The sequence below is a fragment of the Penicillium waksmanii genome (genome assembly GCF_028829765.1).
Source record: "Penicillium waksmanii strain IBT 27052 chromosome Unknown utg000010l:1.0-3698451.0:1.0-3701458.0, whole genome shotgun sequence".
Classification (NCBI taxonomy): Eukaryota; Fungi; Ascomycota; class Eurotiomycetes; order Eurotiales; family Aspergillaceae; genus Penicillium; species Penicillium waksmanii.
The window spans coordinates 1,754,770-1,778,932 of record NW_026643256.1 but is presented as its reverse complement, the minus strand read 5'-3'; the positions used below and the strand labels follow the sequence as shown (position 1 = coordinate 1,778,932).

The following is a 24,163-nucleotide window of genomic DNA, read 5'->3' as shown; positions in this document are numbered from 1 at the left end:
AATTTACTGTGCATTTTTCGTACGGAGTAGACTGAATGTATATTGTTATGGATATCGCTGTTGTTGACGCTGAGGATAAGTGGGGTTGCATAACGCGTATGTAATGATGTACCGTATACTGAAATTGTGCTGATGATCATACAGTACTCTCATTTCTCGGTGATCCCCGTGGCTAGTGGGCGATCGAGACGCGTTAGAGAAGAAGTGTATTGAGTACTACTAGTAATAAATAAACATCCGAGATTGCAGTCAATTAATTGTCTTTACAAAATTGCGGTCTGGCTCTAGATTAGGCTCTCTTTGTGGCTGATTACCATGCCAGCGGAGGGCCCCCAAATGTTCGTACAATTTGCCACCGGCTTGGCCAAGACGGGCCCTGCGAAGAGTCCCCAGCGGCTAGGCCCTGATATGTACTTGTACCGATTTTGAGCACCGTATTAAATGAGATAGCGTAAATTTTTTTGGGGGTTTTCTTCTCAGGGACTTTGCATACCACCCGTTCATAACCACGCGATCGTGACCCCGGGCCATCAGATCGTGCATGATTTCATCACTGGTGGAGCGGGTTATTTTTGGAACGGAAAAGAGGGCCTCATCAGGGATGAAATGGCGTTGCTAGGAAGTTGCTTAATTTCGAAGTACGGAGAAGGTGAGGGCCGGTAATTACGGAGTAGATAAGTGGTCTCTTAAAATACTAGTACAGTAAGTAGTAGGAGAGAGTAAGGGTGAGATTCTTGATAAACCACAGACTCGGATCGTTTGGTTCAGGGACATCCGGTCACATTGGATGCCTGGCTATACGCCGGCAATACTATCCAGAAACCCCGTACTGATAGGGTAATTATGCAGTTCATCTCCAAGTCCCTTGACTGGTTACATACTGTAGTGAGTCGGTATGTACTCGTAGTCGAATCCTGGAAAAAGTTCTCTCTCGAGCGCCTGTGCGACGTCACGTTGTTCTCCTTGCATAATGCACTGGGGGGGGTTGGTCCTCGGTCATGGGCATCCATACACCCCGCAGATGGGAAATTTCTATTCCCTTCTTTCAGCCAGTGAACTGTGTCTGGAGAGGGAAAAGTAGAAAGATCAAGAGTAGAAGAGATCGTTGGTGTGGCTTGTGACTAGGAATGGCTGAGTAGTGGAGTAGAGTAGAGTACAGAGTGTTGTGCAGTGGGCAGAGTCTCCCCTGCCGTACTTGACTAGTAATGCCAATTACGACACGCAAGTTCTTTTCCCCCGACAACCAACCTCCATCTCCATCTCCATCCTTTCGACTCGACTTCTCCCCCCCACTCCCTCCACTTCCAATTTACACCCCTTTTACGACCCTCTCTCTTTACTGCCTAATTCAACACTTGCCAACAATCTCGACTTGTTCCTACCCGCAACCCTGGTCAGCGTGAAGTCCGAACATGCTCTTTCGTTGAACCATCATCATCCTCGCCCTGGCTGGCCGCACCCACCCCGGCTTGAGACCTCTCGCTTTCTCCGACCGCTAGTTGCCAAAATCTCCCTTCTCCCCTCGTTATTATCCGCTGGAACACGGTCCGGTTCGCAACTCTCCTGAAACCTCCCCCCCCCGCCAATAAGGGCCATTGCCGTCACTTCGGGTTGCCGGCCCACGCAGAGTTCACGTCACCCCGTTTCCCTGGGAATCAAAAGCAACTATGCCATCCTTCTCCTCTGACGCTTACCCATCGGCCACCGCAACGACAACGACAACGACCACTACCACCACCACAGCGACTCATCCCCGATCCTTCGAATCGCCTCACCGAAAGTCGCACGACAAAAGCTCTGTCGGAAACACCTTCCTGTGGACCAACTGGCCCAACGGCGACGCCAACCACGAATCCCATCAGAATGATCGCCAATTGTTCAGTGATCTGAAGAACGGTAGCGCATACTCCCTGAATGGCCCCCGATCGAGCGTTAGCTCCTACACGCGCGAACTGCCACACTCTAAAGACGGCAGCATGCACTCCATCGGAAATGGCTCCGCCAGAGACCCTCGAGACCCCCGAGATATCGGCCGGCCATCAGCTATGCTGGACCGGAAACCTTCGGACGGTGCTCCTGGAGCCGGCTCCATACCGGCATCCGTTTCGAATCAACAGATGAATGGCATGACCGCTTTTAACATCCGCCCCTCCCAGGGGAAGCCGATGGTCAATGGCGACTATCCTCGTGCTTCTGCAGAGGAACGCTCAATATCAGAGCGAGCGGCTAGTCCATCCAACTCTTCTTTACAGGTTCCCCATTCTGAAGATGCGGGTCGCATCTCCCCAGACCCCGATCGATTAGCCCCGAGACCTAGCCAGCACCGATACTCGTCCCCTCCCGCCCCCTCAGTACACGATGCCAGCTCCATTCAGGAGTCTCAACCGTCCAGCGTTCGACAACGACACTCTTTACAGGTTCCGCGAGCTCCCAGTGTCCGACGAAATAGCCGTGATATTGAAGATACTGCATACAGCAGCGGTCGATTATCGCCCACCAGCGCTAACCCACGCCGCACCTCCTTCAGTCTCATGCGACGCGGAACAAAGACAACACAGTCTGATGGCAACCTTGACGAGGCCCAAACGGACGAGGAAGCCGCGCGTTGGGCGGAGGCCATCAAGCAGAAACGAGCGAGACGGCGACGCGAGGATGAGGATGATGAGCGTGTCATCGTAGGAACCAAGGTCGACCAGAATCATGTGAACTATGTTACGGCATACAACATGTTGACCGGAATCCGCTTCACGGTCTCGCGCATCAATGCGAAGATGGACCGGGAATTGACTCCGGCGGACTTCGATGCCAAGCATAAGTTCTCTTTCGATATGTTCGTATCTCCTCACACCGAAATATTTGGATGATTTCTAACCCGTTCTCCGAACAGCACCGGAAACGAATTGATACCCTCGGCAAAGTACGACTTCAAGTTCAAAGATTACGCTCCTTGGGTGTTCCGCCATCTCCGTTCGAAATTCCGCCTTGATCCCGCCGATTACCTGATGTCCCTTACCAGCAAGTATATTTTGTCTGAACTGGGCTCCCCAGGCAAGAGTGGTAGCTTCTTCTACTTCTCGCGCGACTACAAATACATCATCAAAACCATCCATCACGCCGAGCACAAGCTGCTTCGCAAGGTTCTGCCCGAGTACTACCGACACGTGGAGAAGAACCCCAACACCCTAATTTCGCAGTTCTATGGATTGCATCGCGTGAAGATGGCCTATGGCCGCAAGATTCACTTCGTTGTGATGAACAATCTGTTCCCGCCTCACCGAGATATCCACCAAACGTTCGATTTGAAGGGCTCAACAATTGGCCGGGATTTGCAAGAGTCGGATCTTGAAAGGAACCCGCGAGCGACCATGAAAGATCTGAACTGGGTTCGACGCAATCGTTTCTTGCAGTGCGGACCCGAAAAGCGAGGCTTCTTCGTGGAGCAGCTCAAACGAGATGTCGAGCTACTCAAAAGGCTCAAGATAATGGATTACTCTCTGCTGGTCGGAATACATGACGCCGAACGCGGCAATGAGGAAAAGTTAAGAGACAAGACTCTGCAGGTGTTCCAGCCCGGGGGCGAGGAAGCCGGTACGAACCAGAACATGCTGATGCGGACCCCATCGAAACTGGAAAACGAACGCAAGGCTCGAGAACTTCGCATGTTGATCAAGCGTGAGCGACCTGTGCCTCTGGACAAGGCAGCTGCCAAGATGCCCGAGGAGATTCTGGATGAGCGAAAGTTCCACATCTTCTACGCTGATGATGGAGGCTTTCGAGCAACCCACGAGGACGGTTCTCCCGGGGAAGAAATCTACTACCTAGGAATTATCGATTGTCTGACCCATTACGGAACGGTCAAGAAGATCGAGAATTTCTTCAAGGGCCTTTCAAATGACCGCACACAAATTTCTCCCATTCCACCAGAGGGTTACGGCGATCGTTTCATCAGCTTCGTTAAGGGGATTACCATGTCGAGTGAAGAAGCCCAACGCCGACGGGAATCCCGTGCATCCCAGGGTACGCGACAGTCGGGCGAAAAGAGGACTTCTCGAGCATCGTCTGTCGAACGACAGATGCAAGCGGCCGAGAAGGAGGCTGCCAAGGATGTCTCAGTCACGCATCCTCGAACGCTAGCCACCGTCTGGGATCCTGCAGATGCAGCAGGTCCAGGTCCAACCTCGACCCTTCCGATTGTGGACGAAGCAGGTGAGGCGAGCAGCGTTGGTGACCATAGCCAGCATAGCCGGAATGGAGCGCCGGTCACCGACAAAGATCTCCCTCCAGTTCCTCGTGACGAACGTCCACTGCCACCTGGAAAAGGCAAGGGGGGTTGACCGAGAAGACCAATTTACCTCCAACAGCCCACGCAGGTAAATAACGTGTCTGCCTTTCCCGCGGATGACCGGCCCATCTCTTATCTTGTTTTTCTTTTTTCTTTGTATTCAGCGAGATATCCCCACACAACCTCCTTCCCATCACGCTTTGCTTGATAGACCGCATGTATCCTCTTTTTTATTACCTCCCTGCATTAGTCACCCAGACACCTGCGTTTGCTTTTGCTTTCCTCTCCTGCAAATATTGTCGCAAGATGTTCACGAGTGACGTGTGTATATTTTTCTTCATTTGAGCGCCCCGTCTTCATCAGCATCTCCACCATCCACCGATTACAGCACAGCAATGGATAAACCGTCCTTGCTGTCTCGGTACAAGATGAGATGCCATGTTACAACGCCTGGGAACAAATTCCCACAACCACCAACCCGACATTCTCTCATTGGAAAACATCCCCTTTTAGTAAGAGGACTACTCACCCAAGCCATCATACGAACTTGGCAACAACGCCAGCTCTAGGGTCCCGAATGACCCAAAATTTCCTTCGTGTCTCAAGTTTCTTTTCTTTTTCTTACATCATCTGTCCTGTCCTAGCTTCAGCTACTGCCTTTCCCTATCTGCATCATTGTCACTTGTCACTCTCACTCTCATTCCAGCCTGAACGTCTGCATCGCATTCACAATTACATGAGAGAAAAGAGAAAGAATCTCCAAACCAACCCACCACGGCCCAGACATGCCACCAAACCAACAATTGGAACCCCTTCAAACCGAAGACCCAATCAACTAAACACTTTAATTTCCTTGTCAAATCTCTCTGTTTCCATTCCAGTCTTTGCTTTCGCTTGCACGTTTTCTTTACTTCATTCTGCCCCGTTTTGCTTATTGTCCTGCTTTCCCCCAATTCAACCCAATCAATCCACTACTCGAGGTACCTTAGCGATCTGAAATTCGTTGTTGTTTGCGACATTCTTCCATACCCTGTACCAATCACAATACCACTTTTCTTGTTTCCATCTGCGTCAACTCAATTGCTTTTACCTGCAAGACAGTCTTCCAGTCTTAGGGTCTACCTGATTCGATCCAAGCTTTGCTTTGCTTTTGCGTGGGTTCCGCTTTTCAAGTCCTTTTTTTCTTTTCCCTTTCCTTTCGTTCCTGGAATTTAGAATATACATAGATCAACGTCAATGGTGATGAGTTGGTTTGATTTGATGTGGTGCCAATTGTAATCGTTCATTTGAATAGACTGTAGGTATAAGATGAAGCGTAAGCTTACTCGTACTACTTCCAGCGTTGGAGTTGGAGTTGGAGTCTGAGTCTTGTTTCGATTCGTGATGATACCTACTTAGCTACATATAGAAACGGCCTCGAAAATACATTTCATGGACAGGGGGAGGAGTTAAATTCATTACGGATCATATGTCTGCATCCGCTCCCGATTTAAGAAAAGAAAAAGCCATACATAATCCGGTGGGATGCCAAGTTCATTCCAATGGTTCCCAGATATGAACGCCACCCCCAGATACATCATAACCAGCCGGAGGATCGCAGAAGCAATTAAAGAAGAAGAAGAAAAGAGTCGATGTCATGGAAGCGAAGTAAGATTTGCTCACCTTCGCTTTCACAGAGGCATGCCCAGATATGGGAAAAAAAGCAAAACGGCAAGGGAGGGCAAAGGTAGATGGATAGCAAAATATGGGAAAGAAACCATTGCAGCAAGACCGAACCCGAGACCCTGGAAGGAAGGAGTCAAAGAAAAGCGAGCCAAAAAAACGCCTTTATTCCCTTGAAACGCGACGAAAAAAGAAAGCAGCAGCAACAGCGGCACAACGCAAAGCGAGGAAAGAAAGTTTTCAGCGTAGCTTCAACTTGGCCCAATTCGATTTACTCCGTTCGGCCCTGAGTCACCTTCGCAGCTTGGACGGCGGACATCTTTTGAAGCCAGCCCGTAGTCGGCTGGGGTTTCTTGACGGTACGAAGGTCGTCGGTAGCGAAGCCGGAAATACGCATGTTGTAGTTGCGTTCCAGGACGAGCTGGATATCGCGGATCTCTCAGGGAGGAGGATGGGCGTAGTTTGGCGAGGCGGCAGGCTTGGCTGATTACGTCGTCGACGAAGTCGTCTGCCATTTGGAGGATGAACTGTAGGGGGTATGTGGGTTAGTCGGGATGGTTTTTTTTCTTTCTCTCTCACATGGCGTTTACTTTGGGGGGTTGGATTGAAGGATGTTTTGGGGTGGGGATGGGGTCTTGTGAGAAAGAACTAAACGAACCTCTTCAGCGTCGGGAGTTAGCATTTCTCCCTCTCCTCCTCCGGTTACTTGGCGGACGAGGATGTCTAGCATCTTCTTGCTGAGAACGTGCTGGCCTTCACCTTCGAGTACGTAGCCCGGGTGTTTCTGGATGGCAGGTTGTCCCATCATACCCATTGCACCATGACTTGGTCCTCCAGAGAGGGAGGGGCGTGGGGTAGACATCGAGACGGGCTCTGGGGTTGAAACGTTCAGGTTCTTGGGGATGACCATGTTGATGTTGCGAGCGCTTGCTTCGGCGGAACGGTTGGCGAGATATCCCGGTGGGTGAGCTTGTTGCTGGCTGGCAGCCTGGTTCATAGGCTGCTGTGGTTGTGGTTGATGTGGCTGGCCTTGGTGCGCGGTATAGGTGTTCGCGGATTGTTGCATAGCCGTAGCCTGGGTCAATGGGCGTGGTGGGCCCTGATTGGGACCTTGCTGAGAGTTTGGAGGAGTTGAGCCATCAGGGTTGGGAGTTTGACTGAAGGTGATTTGCGCGCCTGGCGTTCCCTGTTGGGAAGAAGGTTGAGGACGCTGGGCAGGTGGTGGTGCGTTGGAAGGAACAGGCGTGCCGCCTGCAGAGGGAGGTGCTTGCCCTGGTTGGGATGTCGATGGGGACATGGCTTGTCCAGCTTGGTTGCGTGCAGCGTTGACAGCCGAGTTGATAGTGTGGGGTGCTGGGGTAGGCGCCTGTCCTGGCATCGAACTTGTCGTGTTTTGCGGTTGTTGATTCGGAGCCGCCTGTTGGGGTGGTTGCTGGGGTGGCTGCACGGCTGCTACAGGAGCAGCTTTGTTCTGCTGTGCCACTGCAGCTCCCTGGTTTTGCTGGGTCGGGTTGACCATCGGCTGGGTTTGCTGCTGTGATTGCATTTTGAAGCTCTCTTGCTGCTCTTTGAACTTGTTCAGGAAATCACTGCCTTCACGGAACAGCTTCTCCGCAGCTAGCTGGCGGTTCTTGAATTCCTGCACCTCCTCCTGCGTCATATTACCAGCAGCTTGACGCTGAGAGAATGACTGACGCAAGTCCGCAATACGAGCCCGTCCGACTTCCTGCTTCTGGAGCGCAATTCCGTATCGCAACCGGGCCTCGGGAATCCACGTTTGGACCTGCTCGTTGGTGACATTTGGTGGCAGATAAAAATTCAACGAGCTGACCTTGGCCTGAATTTGTGGCAGAAGCTGGCCAAGGTTCTGGGGGTTGTTCGATTGAGTGCGCTGAACGGGCTGGCCCTGCTGTGGCTGGCCCTGAGGAACCTGACCCATCGGTTGGGTCGGCTGGGGCTGGTTTTGTTGTTGTTGGAGTGCCTGTTGGCGAGTCTGCTGGAACACCCGCATCCCTTTCATCAAATTTTGTGATAGCTGCGATAGCTTCGAATGTGCTGTCTGGTATTCGTGACTTTGCGCATCGCGGCTGTTGAGTACATCCCAGAGGTTGCGCACCAACTGAGTATGCTGCGCCTTCTGTTGTTCATTGAGATGGGGAAGTTTCTGTACCTGGTCGGTCCGTATGAGGTTCGAGTGCGGTTGTTGCTGTTGCTGTTGCTGTTGCTGCTGTTGCTGCTGTTGCTGCTGCTGCGGCACCATGGGCTGACCGGCCTGGCCTTGGGAGCCGTCCATGTTGGCGGTGATGAGGCTGAGGCTCGTGGGGGTATCGGTTAAAGGGGGGCACGAAATCGAATTTGCGGCGATTTGCAGGGTGATTGGAAAGATATTAAGCTTGTTGCCGCCTTTAGTCCCGTCTCGCACGCGACGAAGGATGAACTGCGGCTGGTCGGCGTGGATGAGGTTGCGCTCGGCGGTTAATGCCAAGACCGCCTTTGCGGGTACGTGCTTATGCCATCGTTCTTGTGCTTCACAAACTTGCTTGATGGTATGGTATCTACGGCTGAGATTGTATTGGCTTATGCAGGAAATTAAATCGCATCTGCTAGTATTATCTGCCAGTCTATTTGGCCAGATTGAGGGCGAGATTTCCACGCAGATGATGAATTGGGTGTATGTGTTGGACTATAAGCGGTGTTATTGCTATATAGAAGATTTGTTTTATAGCAAAGAACAAAAGTGAAAAAGAAATATCATTGCATGAGGGGTATAAAAACATAAAATGAGATCTGTAGATATCTCTTGGGCGTCGTCAAACATCATAAATGGAGGGGCTGTCAAGTTACAGCCAGCACTCTACTGTCAGGCTTTCCTGCCAAAGAGCTTGCTTTTGAACCCAGGAAACGACGGGCTGGGCCAAGACATTGGAAATCCTTCCATTTAGCCCATTAGACCGCCGAGATCTCGATCCATGCCGGTGACGCGAGCCTCCAAAGCGCGTTTTTTCCGTTCCAGCTCTGCAATCTCGGCCATCTCTCGCTCGATCTCCTTGTCGGTAACTTCTGAGATACCTGGCTGCGAGACGGGAGGGGGCGAGAAATCATCATCGTCATCGTCGTAGGAATGGCGCATTTGCTCGAGCTCTGCTGTGTTGGTGGCGACGCGATTCTCCAGCTGGGCGACGGAATCGGCAATCACTCCATGACGATAGCGCAAGTTGGCAATCTTTTCTTGAGCACCTGAAACGGGACTGGATGATTTGTTAGAAGAAGAAGGAAGAAAGAAACAAAAAGCGGGAGTAAAGAACGTACTAGACATTGCACAGAATCTCCGCGCCGCGAAGTAGGACTTCAACATTGACCTCGCCACGTCCACGAGAAGATGTGCCCGCCGATCGCTTTATCTCATCCATCATATCAGCTCCTAGAACTCGAGCAACAGCAGACTGGTTGCGATTGTTCCGCGCGGAGTAGATCCGGCTCGCCATGGATTCATTTTCGGATTCTGTGGAAAATGTGGTTCCGCGTCGAGTGGCGCGCCTTTGCGACTTTTGAGCTTTGGCGGCTGGGTCGACCTGAAATAATGCTCTCTCGTGAGCCTCGGTATCCCGAATCAAGGAAGTAATGTCATGGGAACCGAGCAACGCGTTGGTGAAGATGCGGGGTGGAGGGAATCTGGAAAATAGAGTCAGATTAACAGGAATGGTCTGGAAGTAAAAGAAAAGCAATCGACTCACGGTAAATCAGAAATTGCACTCGAGGAGAGTGAGATCTGCTCCAGGTGGGAATCAAGGAGTCCCATGGCGGAGAAGGTAGAGTAAAGAGTAAAGTGAAGTCCAGTGAGTACGGGTAGAATGCAGTCCAAGTTGGAGCTGTTTACGTAGAAGCTCCTGCCTCAGGCCGGCGGATTGAGAAAGTGCCTGCCCAACTCAACAACGCTGCAACCAAACCCAAAGACTATCGCTGTTTGTCTATACAATACTTTCCTCTCAACACTCTCTTCTCTTCTTTCTTCCAATTCCTTTGCCATTTTGTCTCCCTGCTTGATTGCCCCGGCGTCACGCGGCCCCAACCAACTTCCAAGTAAGCTCCCGTGACTAAGCAGCGCCTTCTGGCGTCTTGCGTCCGTCCTCGTCTCTTGACATCACATCCCCCCATCCACTTCATCTATCTGTCTCGCAACCCCATTTTCTCATCATCTCTTTGGATCTAAGCAGTCTTGCGCCCCGGGTTTGGCCATTCTGCTTTTTGCTTCTGATCCTGTGTCCCCCCCGGATTCTTTTCTTCCCCCTGCTTCCTCTAGCTTCTGTGCTGCTTAGCTGAGCTCGACAGCTTCACAAAGATGCCCGAGAGGCGCTCCCTGCGATCAAACAACAAGTCGGACACCTCTTCATCCGCTAACGGTGAAAAGGCTCGTTCCAACTCTCAAAGTTCCAGTGCCAAAGACAAGGCCGCGCCTACGACTCGCGCCGCTGCCAACAAGGCCAAAGCGGCCCCGGCAAAGAAGGGCGCCAAGGGCGCATCGGACGCCGCAATGGGAGAGGATGATAAGTCGAATGCCAACGGATCCAAGTCAACCGAGAACGGTGTGAATGGTTCCGAGGATGTTGAGATGGAGGAGGATACGGCAGGTGCGCCTACATCCTCAATCAACTCCAGTAAGAACCGGAATGGTAACGAGAAGATGACTGTTGTAGTGCCTCCAACCAAGGGATCCAAATCGACCGACAAGAAGGCCCAAGAGAAGGATGGGGATGTGACAATGGAAGGTGCCGAGGATGATGACGCTGAAGCCGAGCCGGAGCTCGATCCGACGACCAAGGCCATCCAAGGTTCGTTTGAGCTTTCCATTACCGGACTCCAAAAAGATCAATGATTAACGAGGGACACCTCTCTTTGCTTTATTTGCAGATATCAAGACCAACTTCACCCTCCTCGAGCGAGCCGTCGCCCACTTCGATCCTCGATTTACCCTCCGTGTCCTGCGATCGATATCCTCCATGCGGAAACACATCACCCCCGAGGTCCTCGCCGAAGTGATTGTGGAAACATACCATTCCTCCAACTCGACAGCCTCATTCTTGCTGGATGCTCTCGACCAGTCCAATGCCTTTGAGAGTGCTAGCTCAGACATGGAGGTGGATTCGGAGAAGAACAAAGCAGCCCCGAAGGAGGTTCTGGCCGAAGTGGACGCATATCTTTCTATCCTGGTCCAGATCTACCTCTTTGATCAGCGTCAGATCCAGAAGGGTGCTAAGTTTTCGACTGATCTGATTGAGCGTCTCCGTGCTCTGAACCGCCGTACGCTAGACTCTCTTGCGGCCCGCGTGTATTTCTATTATTCTCTGTTCTACGAGCAAATCGCTCCGCTTCCCCCATCTCCATCAGCGGCCGTTACTGCCATTCGTCAGACGCTCCTGACTGCCCTGCGAACTGCCGTTCTGCGAAAGGATGTCGATACCCAGGCCACTGTCATGACACTGCTACTCCGCAACTATCTGTCGACCTCGCACATCACCCAGGCGGATCTTCTGATTTCTCACAACAAGTTCCCCGCCGCTGCGTCGAATAACCAGATAGCCCGGTACCTCTTCTACCTTGGTCGTATCCGTGCCATTCAGCTCCAGTATACCGAAGCACACAGCCACTTGATCGGAGCTACTCGCAAGTCCCCTACCAGTCACAGTGCCCGCGGGTTCTACCAGTCTTCGCACAAGCTGCTTGTCGTAGTTGAGCTCCTGATGGGTGACATCCCAGACCGTTCGGTTTTCCGCCAACCAGCTCTGGAAAAGTCCATGCATCCTTACCTCCTGCTTGCCCAGGCAGTGAGTGTTGGTGACCTGGATGGTTTCTTGAACATTGTCAACACACACAGCGCAGCATTCCGAAAGGATGGCACGTACACCCTGATTCTTCGTCTGCGACAGAATGTGATCAAGACTGGTATTCGCATGATGTCGTTGTCGTACTCTCGCATCTCTTTGCGGGACATCTGCCTGCGTCTGGGCTTGGACAGCGAGGAGTCAGCCGAGTACATCGTGGCAAAGGCTATTCGGGATGGTGTCATCGAGGCCACCCTGGACCACGAGCACGGGTTCATGAAGAGCAAGGAAGTTGGTGACATCTATGCCACACGGGAGCCCGGCGAGGCATTCCACGAGCGTATTCGTGCCTGTTTGGCTCTTCATGACGAGAGTGTCAAGGTATGTGTTTTCTCTCTCGCTATCAGATGATAATCAAATGGACTGGAGCTAATTCCGTCGTTTACAATCTACAGGCTATGCGATTCCCGATGAACCAGCACCGACTGGAGCTGAAGAGTGCTCAGGAGGCCCGAGAGCGGGAGCGCGAGCTTGCCAAGGAGATCCAGGAGGGAGACATGGATGATGAGGATGCTGGTGGTGATTTCGATGCCATCTAAGAATCGCGGTGTCCGTATAATGGATACATCCTTCTTTTCTTCCTTCCTCTCTCAACCCTGGCCCTATACGTCGGGTCCTTAACGTCGTAGCGGCCTTGTTCAACCCATGTGTTAATTGTGTGCAATTTCGCTTTTTTATTTTATATTTCCTTTGTTGGATATGTACGAAGGGGGATGTGCAGGACCGAACCGACCGGCGCAATTTTCATGTCTCTTTTAACTTGAACCCATTTACCTCTGCATTGGAACCATGTCCTGGGCCTCGTTCGACTCTGTAGTATAAAGTACCGATCAACCGGGTTGTCCCCGAAGGTATCCTGCTACAGAAACGTAGCCTTAGTTGAGAATGTAAATAATCGTATCGGAAAGGCTTGTGTCCTGCGTCTCATCTGATTATATCGTATTTTCAACACCATTTAATTTGATTATGATTGGCTGTAGAGCATCCCGATCCCAACAGTTCCTTCATGCGTGTCGGCGCTGCGGCGCTCACGCGTGGTCCGTGCCGACCCGAGAGCTTTTGAAATCTTCCCGTCGGATTGTTTCCTGTGGTCCCCCCCCCATACTCCTCCCCATACACCTGGACCTCTCAACCCCGTCCCAATTCAAACTTCATGGTCTAGGTTCACCCATAAATCTATCGCTGCCTTGAAGTCTTGCACCGAAGATGCGAGCTCGAACCGTATCGGCCGCCGGGCTGATCGTCACGCGCACTTCAACCCCGACGACCGTGTGCTCGCAATGCCTCCGCGATGACCTCCTCTTGTCTCCATTTTCCGTCCAATCCCGCAAATATCACCCAACAAGACGGCGGGATGCATCGCCATTTGGTGCCGCCGTGTCAGCTGCCCAGACCATCTTCAAGGGCCTGCCTAAGGCGCCTCCGGGCATCTCGGTCGACCCTCTGCGAATTGTCGGGAAAGAGCTGAAGTTTTTGACCAAAAACATTCGCCAATTGCTGGGATCAGGTCATCCGGCTCTGGACAAGGTCGCTAAATATTATACCCACAGCGAAGGCAAGCATATGCGGCCATTGCTGGTTCTCCTCATGTCCCAGGCGACAGCGATAGACCCTCGCAAACTCCCGGCCGATCAGGCCAGTCCCAACCCAATCGATAACCCCCTCAGCCAGCCATCTATACTCGAAGACTCGAACCCAGGTCTCAACCCGCTCGTATCACGATCCGTCGAGAGCCACCAGTACAACATTGCCGGTGACGATAATATCCTCCCGTCGCAGCGCCGACTGGCCGAAATCACAGAACTCATTCACACCGCTTCCCTCCTCCACGACGATGTAATCGATAACGCCGTGACCCGACGCGCCAATAGCTCCGCCAACACGGCCTTTGGAAACAAGATGGCTGTTCTGGCAGGCGATTTCCTCCTCGGTCGTGCGTCTGTGGCCCTAGCCCGACTGCGCGATCCGGAAGTGACCGAGTTGATGGCGACGGTCATTGCCAACCTGGTCGAGGGCGAGTTCATGCAGCTGAAGAACACGGCTCAGGACGAGTCCAACCCCGTTTACACCGATGACACTCTCAACTACTACCTCCAAAAGACTTATCTGAAGACTGCCAGTCTGATCAGCAAATCTTGCCGCTCTTCAGCTGTGCTGGGTCGGTGCGCCCCTGAGGTTGTCGAGGCTTCCTACGCCTACGGCCGCAATCTGGGACTCGCGTTCCAGCTGGTGGATGATATGTTGGATTACACTGTCACTGAGGCGGAGATGGGTAAGCCGGTCGGTGCCGATCTGGAGCTTGGTCTGGCAACCGCTCCCCTCCTCTTTGCTTGGAAGAGTAACCCCGAGCTTGGTCCTTTAGTTGGACGCAAGTTCCGCGAGGAGGGTGATGTGCAGAAGGTGAGAACTCCCTTTTACCCGAACTCCCCTCTATATTTGTCTATTGTTCCAAACTAACAGTTTTCTACAGGCGCGTGAGCTTGTCTACCAAAGCAACGGTGTGGAGCAGACTCGTCTCCTGGCCCAGGAGTATGCCGACAAGGCCATTGCTGCCATTAGCGACTTCCCCGATGGAGAGGCCAAGTCGGGGCTGATTGATATGTGTGAGAAGACCATGAAACGGCGTAAGTAGAGCGTTTTGAGAGAAGTTTGTACTATTAGAACTATATACGCACTAGACGGATCCGTTGTGCTCCCCCTTACTATTTTTCTTTTTTGATCTGGTTGTATGTACAGTATATATTTTATTAGATGCGAATGTTCGGATTGAGTTGATCAGGACATGGTGTTATTTCACGTTAAATTTAGGTCCCATAGATTCAATGCCTAGATGTATGTGATAAGTAGTGCGGATGTGGATCTTTCAGCACTTTGATACGAGTTGTACACCTGAGACTTCTCGGGTACCTCGGTACATCATGTCGGGTCTATGATGTTGGACATGATAGACACGTTTCGCGGTCAAACTTCGTGAAACATCGAGGGAAACCCCGATGAGGATCCATCAAGTAGGTCTTTTGGTATAGATTCTTTCTCTTTGAGAAAGAAAGGGACATTCTTGCCCTAATCTCACAGGGCTGACTGTTCCTGACAGCTGGTCGGATCCTGCGGGGTTTCCAGTACAGCCAGTTCAAAGGATGTGTTATAAGAATACGATAGTTATGTATTATCAGTGTAGTTACATGAAATCACACACTAATTTGCGGGAGGATGTATTATCGTGAAGTAATATACCCTGTAAAAACAATACCAAACGAGGCCCACATCAGCTCGGAGGGACCACCTCCATCATCCGCCGCGCGTGAGAGTGGAAGCTGCAACTCCCTGCTCTGTTCAACTCTCTTCAGCTCTGCTACACGCCAGTCCCCAGTCGCTTTACACATTCTTTTCTTGCTTTTGCTTGTTCCTCTCCCAGAGCCGGTCTCTCGTTACCTCGTTTGAGCCAACCCCCACTACCTCCGGACGTGAACTGGTCAAATTATGGAGCTATCGACCCTCCCGCTCCCGCTTTGATCGACTGGTTCCCGATGGGCTCACTCGCCAGCTTTCTCGTCATCTACGTGCTTGGGGGTCTGACATTCTTCCCTCTCCTCCTATCCTCAATCCTTGTCTATGTCTACCTGACTCTTCCGAACGCTCCGACTGCCCGCACTCCATACGCCCATGATGAGGTCCAGCGACCCGACGATGACGAGTATAGTCTGAAATCCGGCACGGGGACCGATCAGCTGGCGGAGAAATTCCATCGCACTCACGAATCCGATGTCGCCGCTGGTTATTTTGCTGTATGTCGTGAATATGTTCCCGGTGGTGTCAATGGGAAGCCCCCAGAGAGGACGACCCCCGCTGGCGAGGTGGTTGCGACGGAGAGTCCGAGCGTTTATCAGGCGATGTACCGGAGTTTGTTCGATCGAAAGCAGACGCCCAGTATTGAGCCGGCAAAGACGAATGGGAAGAATACGAAACGAGCGCGGAATGTCTTTTACATTGTCCTCCGGTATGCTTTGCATCCATCACACGCTACTTCATTGTAGTGCCCGCTGGCGATGAACCTTTTGCTGACAAGAAATGGGGATTTCATAGACATGGCCACCTGATGCTCTATGACGATGTTAATCAGGTAGAAGTTCGCTATGTCATCTCTCTTGCTCACCACGATGTGACTATTCATGGGGTGGAAGGGGATATTCCTGAAGGTGAATTGTGGCTCAAAAGGAACGCTATCTGTCTGTCGCGGCGACTGGATTCGCTGGCAGATCTTGGTGGTCCTACTCCCCCGTTCTATATGTTCTCCGAGAACTTGTCGGAAAAGGAAGACTTTTATTTCGCCATGCTTCACAATCAATCGAAGATGTGGAAGTCGAAGGATAGACCTCCGAAGCAACAAGACTTTGACGTGAAGCACATTATCTCTCTGGTACAACGACTCCACTCTTCTGAAGAGCAGCTTCAAACTCGATGGATAAATGCGTTCTTTGGGCGCCTTTTTCTCGCCTTGTATCGCACGCCCGAGATGGAGCAATTCATTCGAAAGAAGATCACTAAAAAGATCTCACGCGTCAATAAACCGAACTTCATCAGCAAGATTGGATTACAGAGAATCGATATGGGTGAAGGTGCCCCTTTCATAACCAACCCCCGATTGAAAGACCTGACTGTCGACGGTAACTGTTGTGTGGAGATGGACGTCCAATACACGGGAAATTTCCGGGTTGAGATATCAGCGACGGTGCGCATTGATCTCGGGCAGCGTTTCAAAGCAAGAGAAGTCGATATAGTGCTGGCAGTAGTGCTGAAGAAACTCGAGGGCCATTTGCTGGTCCGCTTCAAGCCCCCTCCCAGTAATCGATTCTGGATGTCCTTTGAAACCATGCCGAGGATGGTGATGGACATCGAGCCCATTGTCAGCTCGAAGCAGATTACTTTCAGCCCCATCCTGCGCACCATTGAAAGTAAGATTCGTGAGGTGGTGGCAGAGAGTATCGTTTTACCGTTCTGGGATGATGTGCCTTTCCACGAAACTGTCGGCCAGGCTTTCCGTGGTGGTATCTGGCAGCGGGACGAGCCTGATACGGAAACTACCCAGGTGGATATACCTGACGAGTCTGGCGGTCCTGCGCCAACGCCGAAAGATGCCCCTGAGCCTTCAATCGATGTCTTGAAGTCCAAGGATGATCGGACAATGAGCATGCCTGTTCTTCCCAAATCCCCCGACGCTGGCGTGAAGGCACGCAAAGCCCCGAAATCATTCGTCTTTCCTTCGCAGCCAAATAGCCCCGCAGCATCGTCTACAAGCTTTGATAGGGCAGACACCAAGCCATTTCACCGTTCAATGCGCTCACAAACATTCTCCCAGGCAGCAGACCCGGTTGTGACTGCAGATAATGCCAAAGTCAACAAAGTTGGCACCGGCCAGAAAGACAACGAGAAGAGTAGTGCAACGAGTGCAATGATCGAAATATCAAATCGGTCACCACCTGCTTCTCCGCACCGCACCCCGAACAACTCACCACCCACCGGAGGACTTATGTTACCCCAGAGCGCAGTTCACAGCCGTGAACCATCCATTGCGGAGTCTCTCGATGGAGCGAGCCTCGCCAGCGATAATGTCATCACGAGCCCCTCTTCTGCCCGCCTCGACAACAGCTCCTATTCCAGTGCTCGAAGCTCGCGTGGAAGCTCCACCACTTCAATCAACACCTCGGTTGCTAGCGAGCAATCCCGTCGCCGAAGTACGATCGAGTCCTTGACCCGGACCTTGACTTCAGCCTCGTCTTCCGATGACAAGGCCATTGGAAATCTCACCATCGGATCGGCCACTGCGGCTGCGAAGAAATGGAGCTGGAGTGTCTTTGGCAAAGGGGAGATGAACGAGAATCGAGAAGGATCGCAACCTCCAGCACGCACACTCGACGAGCCCATTGGGCGTGGCCACCCGCATCCTCCTCCGGGAGCACCACTACCCCGTCCCGACAAGTATGCTCTGAAGAGAAACTCGGGAGGAACACTGCCTAAGCGCAAGCCTGTCGGGGTGCCGAATCAAATTCAACGACCCATGGCCGCTGATAAACCAAGTGTCCGACCTACAGCTTTGCCTCGCAGAAAACCTATCCCTTCAGCGATGCGTAGAGTGAGCGGCAGTGGTGGTGGTGGTGGTGGCGGCGGCACCGACGAATTACTGGTGGTTGAAGCACCCAATGACTCGACGCCAAATAGTCCAGCCGACGCAGATATCGACCCAGAGGAGGGTCTGACGGAGCCCATACTCCTTGGGAATGACATTTCTCCTGCAGATACTGATGTCGCCAGCGTGTCGCAGTCATGGGAAGATGAGGGGACCCCGGATTCCCAATCCCAGCACTCTGTAGATCAGAGACCAACTTCGAAATCAGGCAGCAGCGAAGGAACTCCGTCTTTCAAGCCGGTAGAAACCCCAGTCCCATTATCCTGATTGGTCTTGATTCTGGGTATTGTTGTTTATTGATTTTTCGGATTCGAGCCATCGGGCTGGCCCGACAAGAAGCCCGTGTGACCATAGGATGGCGTTGAAGGTGCTTTTTTTTATTCTATTTTATTCTATCTTGGCTTTTATTCTCTGTTACTATGGACTCCGTCTTAGCTTTGCGTTGCAGCAGCAGGATGGAGGATTATGTTTTATGGGGCTCTTCAAGTATGGCAATACCCAGCCCCGAATGTATAAAGTTGAGATATTCTTTGGGCCGTGGTGTGACACGACCGAATTTAGAATTAGGAATTCGGATCATCTTCATTTATATTCTGTGGTATATTGTAAGACTACTAGTAGGATATACTTTTGTAAATACCTTGTACCAGTAGATATTACGTTGCCTTTGAGCGTGGCGCAGTGGTGATTCTCACCGCACTCGACAAGGGATGGACGGGCTTAGGCGTCGCCAAGACTGACAGGCGCCAGCTTTCCCCCCAACGTCATTGCACTCCACGTGCGACTCCAACTTCTCTTCTACACTTAACCTTCATCTTCTCCGGTCGGCGCTCTCTTTGATATTACCGCGCTGTCCGGACTTGGGAATCTGTCGCGAAGCTACGACTTCCTTTCCAGGTTGCCCCTGAGCTTGTCCCGCATTGCCCCCCGGTCAAGATGAGTCGGTACGCGGAACCCCAATTCGCTTCCTTCGAGCGAGCACGCGACTAACAAAGACGATCTAGAACGGAGGCTGATCTGGCCATCAATATCCGAAAGGCCACTAGCATCGGTAAGAGCTTGTGCAAGACTGGGAAGTTGCTTAAGGAATCTCGGAGGCTAACCGTTCTACCCGCATGATAGAGGAAACCGCTCCCAAACGTACGTCCTGATTGCGCTCTCGCTGTTCTTTCGAATTTCGAAGAAAGAAGAATTACGAAAAATATCGAACTTTGCGTCTAACACCCCACACTATTTGCAGGGAAACATGTGCGAAGCTGCATTGTCTACACGTGGGACCATAAGTCGTCGGCGGCTTTCTGGGCCGGCATGAAAGTGTATGTCGTTTGAGGATACAATGATATGGCCAAGGGATGGTAGTCACTGACCAGGAATCGCCAATTGCAGGCAGCCCGTTCTCGCCGACGAGGTCCAGACATTCAAGGCCCTCATCACGATACACAAGGTTCTCCAGGAGGGTCACCCGATCGTCGTGCGCGAGGCGCAGCAGCACTCCAATTGGATTGACAGCTTGATGCGAGGAGTTGGAGGCGATGGTGTACGCGGTAAGATAATTGCGCAACCCCCCCTCCCCCCTCTGTCGATCTCCCTCTGGACCGACGGTTGTATATACGAGAGATGCGCTGACATGGTATTTTGTTGTTAGGATATGCCCCGCTTATTCGCGAATACGTCTTCTTCCTCGAGTCGAAGCTCAATTTCCACCGCAACCATCCCGAATTCAACGGCACGTTCTCCCTGACACTCCGATTTAAAGCCGAGACCCGGGCTAACGAGAGCAGGATTGTTTGAATATGAGGAATATATCAGTTTGAAGACGATCAATGATCCGAATGAAGGGTGCGCATGGGATTTTGTCTTTTGCAAATCCATTGCGGATGAAATGCTGACGGATCTATAGTTATGAGACTATCACCGATCTTATGACCCTGCAGGACCAGATCGATGCTTTCCAGAAGCTGATCTTCTCGCATTTCCAATCTGGTACTCACAATGAGTGCCGTATCTCTGCCTTGGTGCCGCTTGTACAGGAGAGCTATGGCATTTATAAGTTTATCACTAGCATGCTGCGAGCTATGCACACAAGTATGCTTCTTTCCCCTATCGCCCCGGACTATTATTGCGAAATTGCTGACTCTTTAACCCTACTCAAGCCACTGGTGATGATGACGCCCTTGAACCGCTCCGAGGCCGTTACGATGCCCAGCACCACCGTCTTGTTCGATTCTATTACGAGTGCTCGAACCTCCGTTATCTCACCAGCCTAATCACCATTCCCAAATTGCCGCAGGATCCACCAAGTCTTCTGGGAGAAGATGACGACCGACCAGCTCTGCCGAGACGCCCAGCCAGGGAGGTAGAAGCTCAGCCCTCTCCTCCACCCAAGGTGGCCGCGGAGCCAGAGCCTATCAGTGACTTCTGGACCACCGAGGCGAGACGCCAGCAAGAAGAATATGAGGCCGAGCAAGCCCGTCTGGCGCAGCAGTGGGAAGAACAGCAGCGTCAGCAGCAGGCGCACCAACAACAAGCCCAGCTTGACTTCGAGGAACAGCAGCGCCAGCAGGCTGAGCAGCAACGCTTGGCACAAGAGCAACTCCTTCGCGATCAATACCAAACACATACCCAAGGTCGCTTGGCTGAGCTGGAGCAGGAGAATCTGAACGCGCGTGCGCAGTACGAGCGGGATCAACTCATGCTTCAGCAGTATGACCGCCGTGTTAAGGACTTGGAGGAACAGATGAACAACCTGAACTCGAACATCAATCTGCAAAACTCCTCCAAGGACGAACAGATCCGGGCTCTGCAGGAACAGGTTAACACCTGGCGATCCAAGTATGAAGCCCTCGCCAAGCTCTACTCGCAGCTGCGACAAGAGCATCTGGATCTCTTGACGACTACCAAGAGCTTGAAGATCAAGGCCGCATCCGCGCAGGAGGCGATTGACCGCCGTGAAAAGCTGGAGCGCGAGCTCAAGACCAAGAACTTGGAGCTGGCTGATATGATCCGGGAGCGTGATCGTGCTCTGCACGACAAGGACCGTGTCTCTGGTACCAACAAGGAGGAGGAGGAGAAGCTGAAGCGGGAACTCCGCATGGCGATTGATCGTGCTGAGAACGCCGAGCGATCAAAGGGCACTGAGATCTCATCCATGCTGTCCAAGTATAATCGTGAGATGGCCGACTTGGAAGAGGCTCTTCGGGTAAGAATTGGCCCCTTTTTACACCCGTGGTGGTGCATTGACTAACCTCTTTTTTAGAATAAAAACCGTGCTTTGGAGGACATTCAAGGCCGCAGCTCTGAACGTTCGGGAGATCACGATCTCGCTCTCCAAGAAAAGGATGAGGAGATTGAGGTGTACAAGTCTGGTATGGAGCAGGCTCTTATGGAGCTGGAGGAGTTGAAGCTGGTTAGTCACACCACTGCGAAGATTGTATCTGCGATTTTTTCTAACGATTAAACTTTTTAGAACCAAGGTGATGTGGACCATGCGCTTGACAGTCAAATCGACACAGTGCTTCACGGAACGGTGGCCAAGATCAACGATATCATTGACTCTGTGTTGCAAGCCGGTGTGCAGCGCGTAGACGACGCGATGTATGAGCTGGATTCGTCCATGCAAGCCGGTAACCAGAATGCCTCGCCTCCATACGTGCTGTCACAGATCGAGAAGGCCGCAGCTTCTGCCACCGAATTCTCAACTGCATTCAACAACTTCATCGCCGATGGGCCAAACAGCCCACACGCCGAGATCATTCGCACAGTGTCCGTCTTCTCAGGCTCAATTGCCGATACCCTGAGCAACACCAAGGGTCTGTCCCGCTTTGCCAACGATGACAAGAGCTCGGATCAACTGTTTGGCGCGGCTCGCAAGTCCGCACAGGCTACCGTTCGCTTCTTCCGCGGTCTGCAATCATTCCGCCTTGAGGGCATGGAGGCCGACCACAAGACCGACGTCGTCATCAACAATAACCTGGAAGTGCAGCGAGACCTGCAGTCCCTGTCGAAGCTGGTTGAGTCCTTCACCCCCAAGAGCAGCAAGATCAGCACCAAGGGCGATCTCGGCGACCTCGTCGATTCCGAACTTACAAAGGCCGCCGATGCAATTGAGGCCGCTGCCGCGCGCCTGGCCAAGCTCAAGAACAAGCCCCGTGATGGCTACTCGACCTACGAGCTTCGCATCAGTGACTCCATCCTGGCCGCTGCCATTGCCGTGACCACCGCGATCGCAGAGCTGATCAAGGCCGCCACCGTCTCGCAGGAAGAAATTGTTCGCGAGGGCCGCGGTAGCGCCTCCAAAACAGCCTTCTACAAGAAGAACAACCGCTGGACTGAGGGTTTGATCTCCGCAGCCAAGGCCGTCGCCGGCTCGACCAACACTTTGATCGAGACCGCTGACGGTGTTATCTCCGGCCGCAACTCGCCCGAACAACTCATTGTTGCGTCCAACGACGTCGCCGCCAGCACCGCCCAGCTCGTCGCCGCCAGTCGTGTCAAGGCTACCTTCATGAGCAAGTCCCAGGACCGTCTGGAGGGTGCTAGCAAGGCCGTTGGAGCTGCTTGTCGCGCCTTGGTGCGACAAGTGCAGGATATTATCAAGGAGAAACACAGCGGTGATAATGAGGCGGAGGATTACGCGACCCTGAGCTCTCACGAGTTCAAGGTGCGCGAGATGGAGCAGCAGGTACGTATCTTTCAACAACTTTTCTTCCACTGTCATTCCCCATCCTCGTCCCCACCCCCATCCACCCAAGACCGACCGGTTGGTTCTTTACCATGTGTAGAACCAAATTGCTAACCTTGATAAAAAATTACAGGTCGAAATCCTACAACTGGAGAACGGACTCGCCCGCGCCCGCCAACGCCTCGGCGAAATGCGCAAGATTTCATACCAGGAGGAGTAAACCGAATCTCTCTTTTGATTTTCCCTCGTCCTTCACCATCGTCGTTTCGCAATGATTGGCCCCTTTCCACTTTGAACTGTGTATATCCTGGAATTATCTCCCTCTCGGGGGAATGTCTTGCCTTGCCTTATCTTCTCTTGCCCCCATCCAAAGTTTTGATCCCGATCCCCTTTCTTGTCCTCTACAAATATCGCTCGTCCTTGTCTTTAGCTTCCTTCATCGGGATCAGCGAATGTATCAAGTCTCTCCCTCTTTCCTTCTTTCAACTTCAAGTTCGTCTCGTACTTGGCAGATGCCTTGTAGCTCGGCATTTAACACGTAGACGGTGATGATTGATCCCGCACCGCACGCCGTGTCGTAGCTTCGGATAGGTGATGTGTATACGCAAGGACCCACTCCTCCTATACCTAAACCTGACTCGAATTCTCTCCACTCGACGACGAATTCTACAGAGGCCGATCGGCCTCAGGCCTAGCGGCATGACCACTGGCAGCTCAAACTTCATGCATGCATGGATAGGGTATCCTTGTCTGCATTGCATTTGCTTTCATCACTTTCTGTTGGTGTTTGCACCCAGTGCACGCCGTTTGTCATTAGATCATGAAAGGTAGATATAGCGTGAGGAATTCCTGCATCGTATAGATCTCCATCATGTTCCTTCATCATCATCATCATCATCATTTTCCATCTCATCCTTCTGTCTCTCCCACTAAATTCTACATTCGAGAGGATCTACGAAAAGGCCCCGATTTCGCTCGCGGATCACGAAACGGCGCAAGGATGGATGGGGCCTTTTAGATTCGAGGCAATCTTCGTCGCGGAGATCACTGGAGGTCTACGGAATCTACAAGATTTTGGCGGAGAAAGAAAGGATGTGCAAGACATCCAGGACATTGGTTTTGTGAGTTTTTTTTTTTTTTTTTGGGGTACATACTAATGTATATGCTAAGAATAATGAGAAAAACAAAGAAAGAAAAAAGAAAAACGAAAAAGGGAATGGGAAGGGGGGAATAGCGCAACAGGAAACGGGCAGACAACACACGAGTACCTCGGAGGTAGGATTATATAGAGACGGGTATGATAATTGAGGACGTGAAATGGAGTCAGCGCGTCGTGGTGGATCCCGTCAATCCTTTTTATAGTTGCTCAAGGAGACCTGTCTGACTGATGTTCGTGACGGCAAGGTTCGGTGAGTGGGAGGTGTCGTGTGTAAGTCTGGAGACGATTGATTGCTTTCCTTGCATGACCTGAAACT

At 51.9% G+C, this 24,163-nt stretch overlaps 7 protein-coding genes across 7 annotated transcripts; 5 read left to right on the top strand and 2 right to left on the bottom strand.

Moving 5' to 3' along the window:
* Positions 1–1,667: 1,667 nt before the first annotated feature.
* On the top strand, positions 1,668–4,334 carry N7481_012638 (1-phosphatidylinositol-4-phosphate 5-kinase; the record flags this gene model as incomplete). The annotated part of the gene is made up of 2 exons (XM_057271857.1): positions 1,668–2,830; positions 2,888–4,334. 2 exons carry the CDS (start codon positions 1,668–1,670, stop codon positions 4,332–4,334), a joined length of 2,610 nt encoding a protein of 869 aa, XP_057116045.1.
* Positions 4,335–6,215: 1,881 nt separating this feature from the next.
* On the bottom strand, positions 6,216–8,237 carry N7481_012637 (putative transcription initiation factor TFIID subunit 12; the record flags this gene model as incomplete). Its single annotated transcript, XM_057271856.1, has 3 exons — positions 6,216–6,380; positions 6,436–6,471; positions 6,603–8,237. 3 exons carry the CDS (start codon positions 8,235–8,237, stop codon positions 6,216–6,218), a joined length of 1,836 nt encoding a protein of 611 aa, XP_057116044.1.
* A 645-nt stretch (positions 8,238–8,882) lies between these two features.
* Positions 8,883–9,743, bottom strand: N7481_012636 (uncharacterized protein; the record flags this gene model as incomplete). The annotated part of the gene is made up of 3 exons (XM_057271855.1): positions 8,883–9,192; positions 9,254–9,616; positions 9,679–9,743. 3 exons carry the CDS (start codon positions 9,741–9,743, stop codon positions 8,883–8,885), a joined length of 738 nt encoding a protein of 245 aa, XP_057116043.1.
* A 540-nt stretch (positions 9,744–10,283) lies between these two features.
* On the top strand, positions 10,284–12,362 carry N7481_012635 (proteasome regulatory particle lid subunit RPN3; the record flags this gene model as incomplete). Its single annotated transcript, XM_057271854.1, has 3 exons — positions 10,284–10,773; positions 10,853–12,144; positions 12,219–12,362. 3 exons carry the CDS (start codon positions 10,284–10,286, stop codon positions 12,360–12,362), a joined length of 1,926 nt encoding a protein of 641 aa, XP_057116042.1.
* Positions 12,363–13,029: 667 nt separating this feature from the next.
* Positions 13,030–14,455, top strand: N7481_012634 (trans-hexaprenyltranstransferase; the record flags this gene model as incomplete). Its single annotated transcript, XM_057271853.1, has 2 exons — positions 13,030–14,223; positions 14,294–14,455. 2 exons carry the CDS (start codon positions 13,030–13,032, stop codon positions 14,453–14,455), a joined length of 1,356 nt encoding a protein of 451 aa, XP_057116041.1.
* A 784-nt stretch (positions 14,456–15,239) lies between these two features.
* On the top strand, positions 15,240–18,274 carry N7481_012633 (SMP domain-containing protein; the record flags this gene model as incomplete). Its single annotated transcript, XM_057271852.1, has 2 exons — positions 15,240–15,820; positions 15,907–18,274. Coding segments are annotated over 2 exons (2,949 nt in total), but the record flags the coding sequence as incomplete, so codon positions are not given.
* A 669-nt stretch (positions 18,275–18,943) lies between these two features.
* Positions 18,944–22,908, top strand: N7481_012632 (putative cytoskeleton assembly control protein Sla2; the record flags this gene model as incomplete). Its single annotated transcript, XM_057271851.1, has 12 exons — positions 18,944–18,951; positions 19,012–19,058; positions 19,130–19,147; positions 19,248–19,323; positions 19,394–19,551; positions 19,653–19,733; positions 19,789–19,846; positions 19,908–20,092; positions 20,161–21,206; positions 21,264–21,413; positions 21,474–22,688; positions 22,822–22,908. 12 exons carry the CDS (start codon positions 18,944–18,946, stop codon positions 22,906–22,908), a joined length of 3,129 nt encoding a protein of 1,042 aa, XP_057116039.1.
* Positions 22,909–24,163: the final 1,255 nt, after the last annotated feature.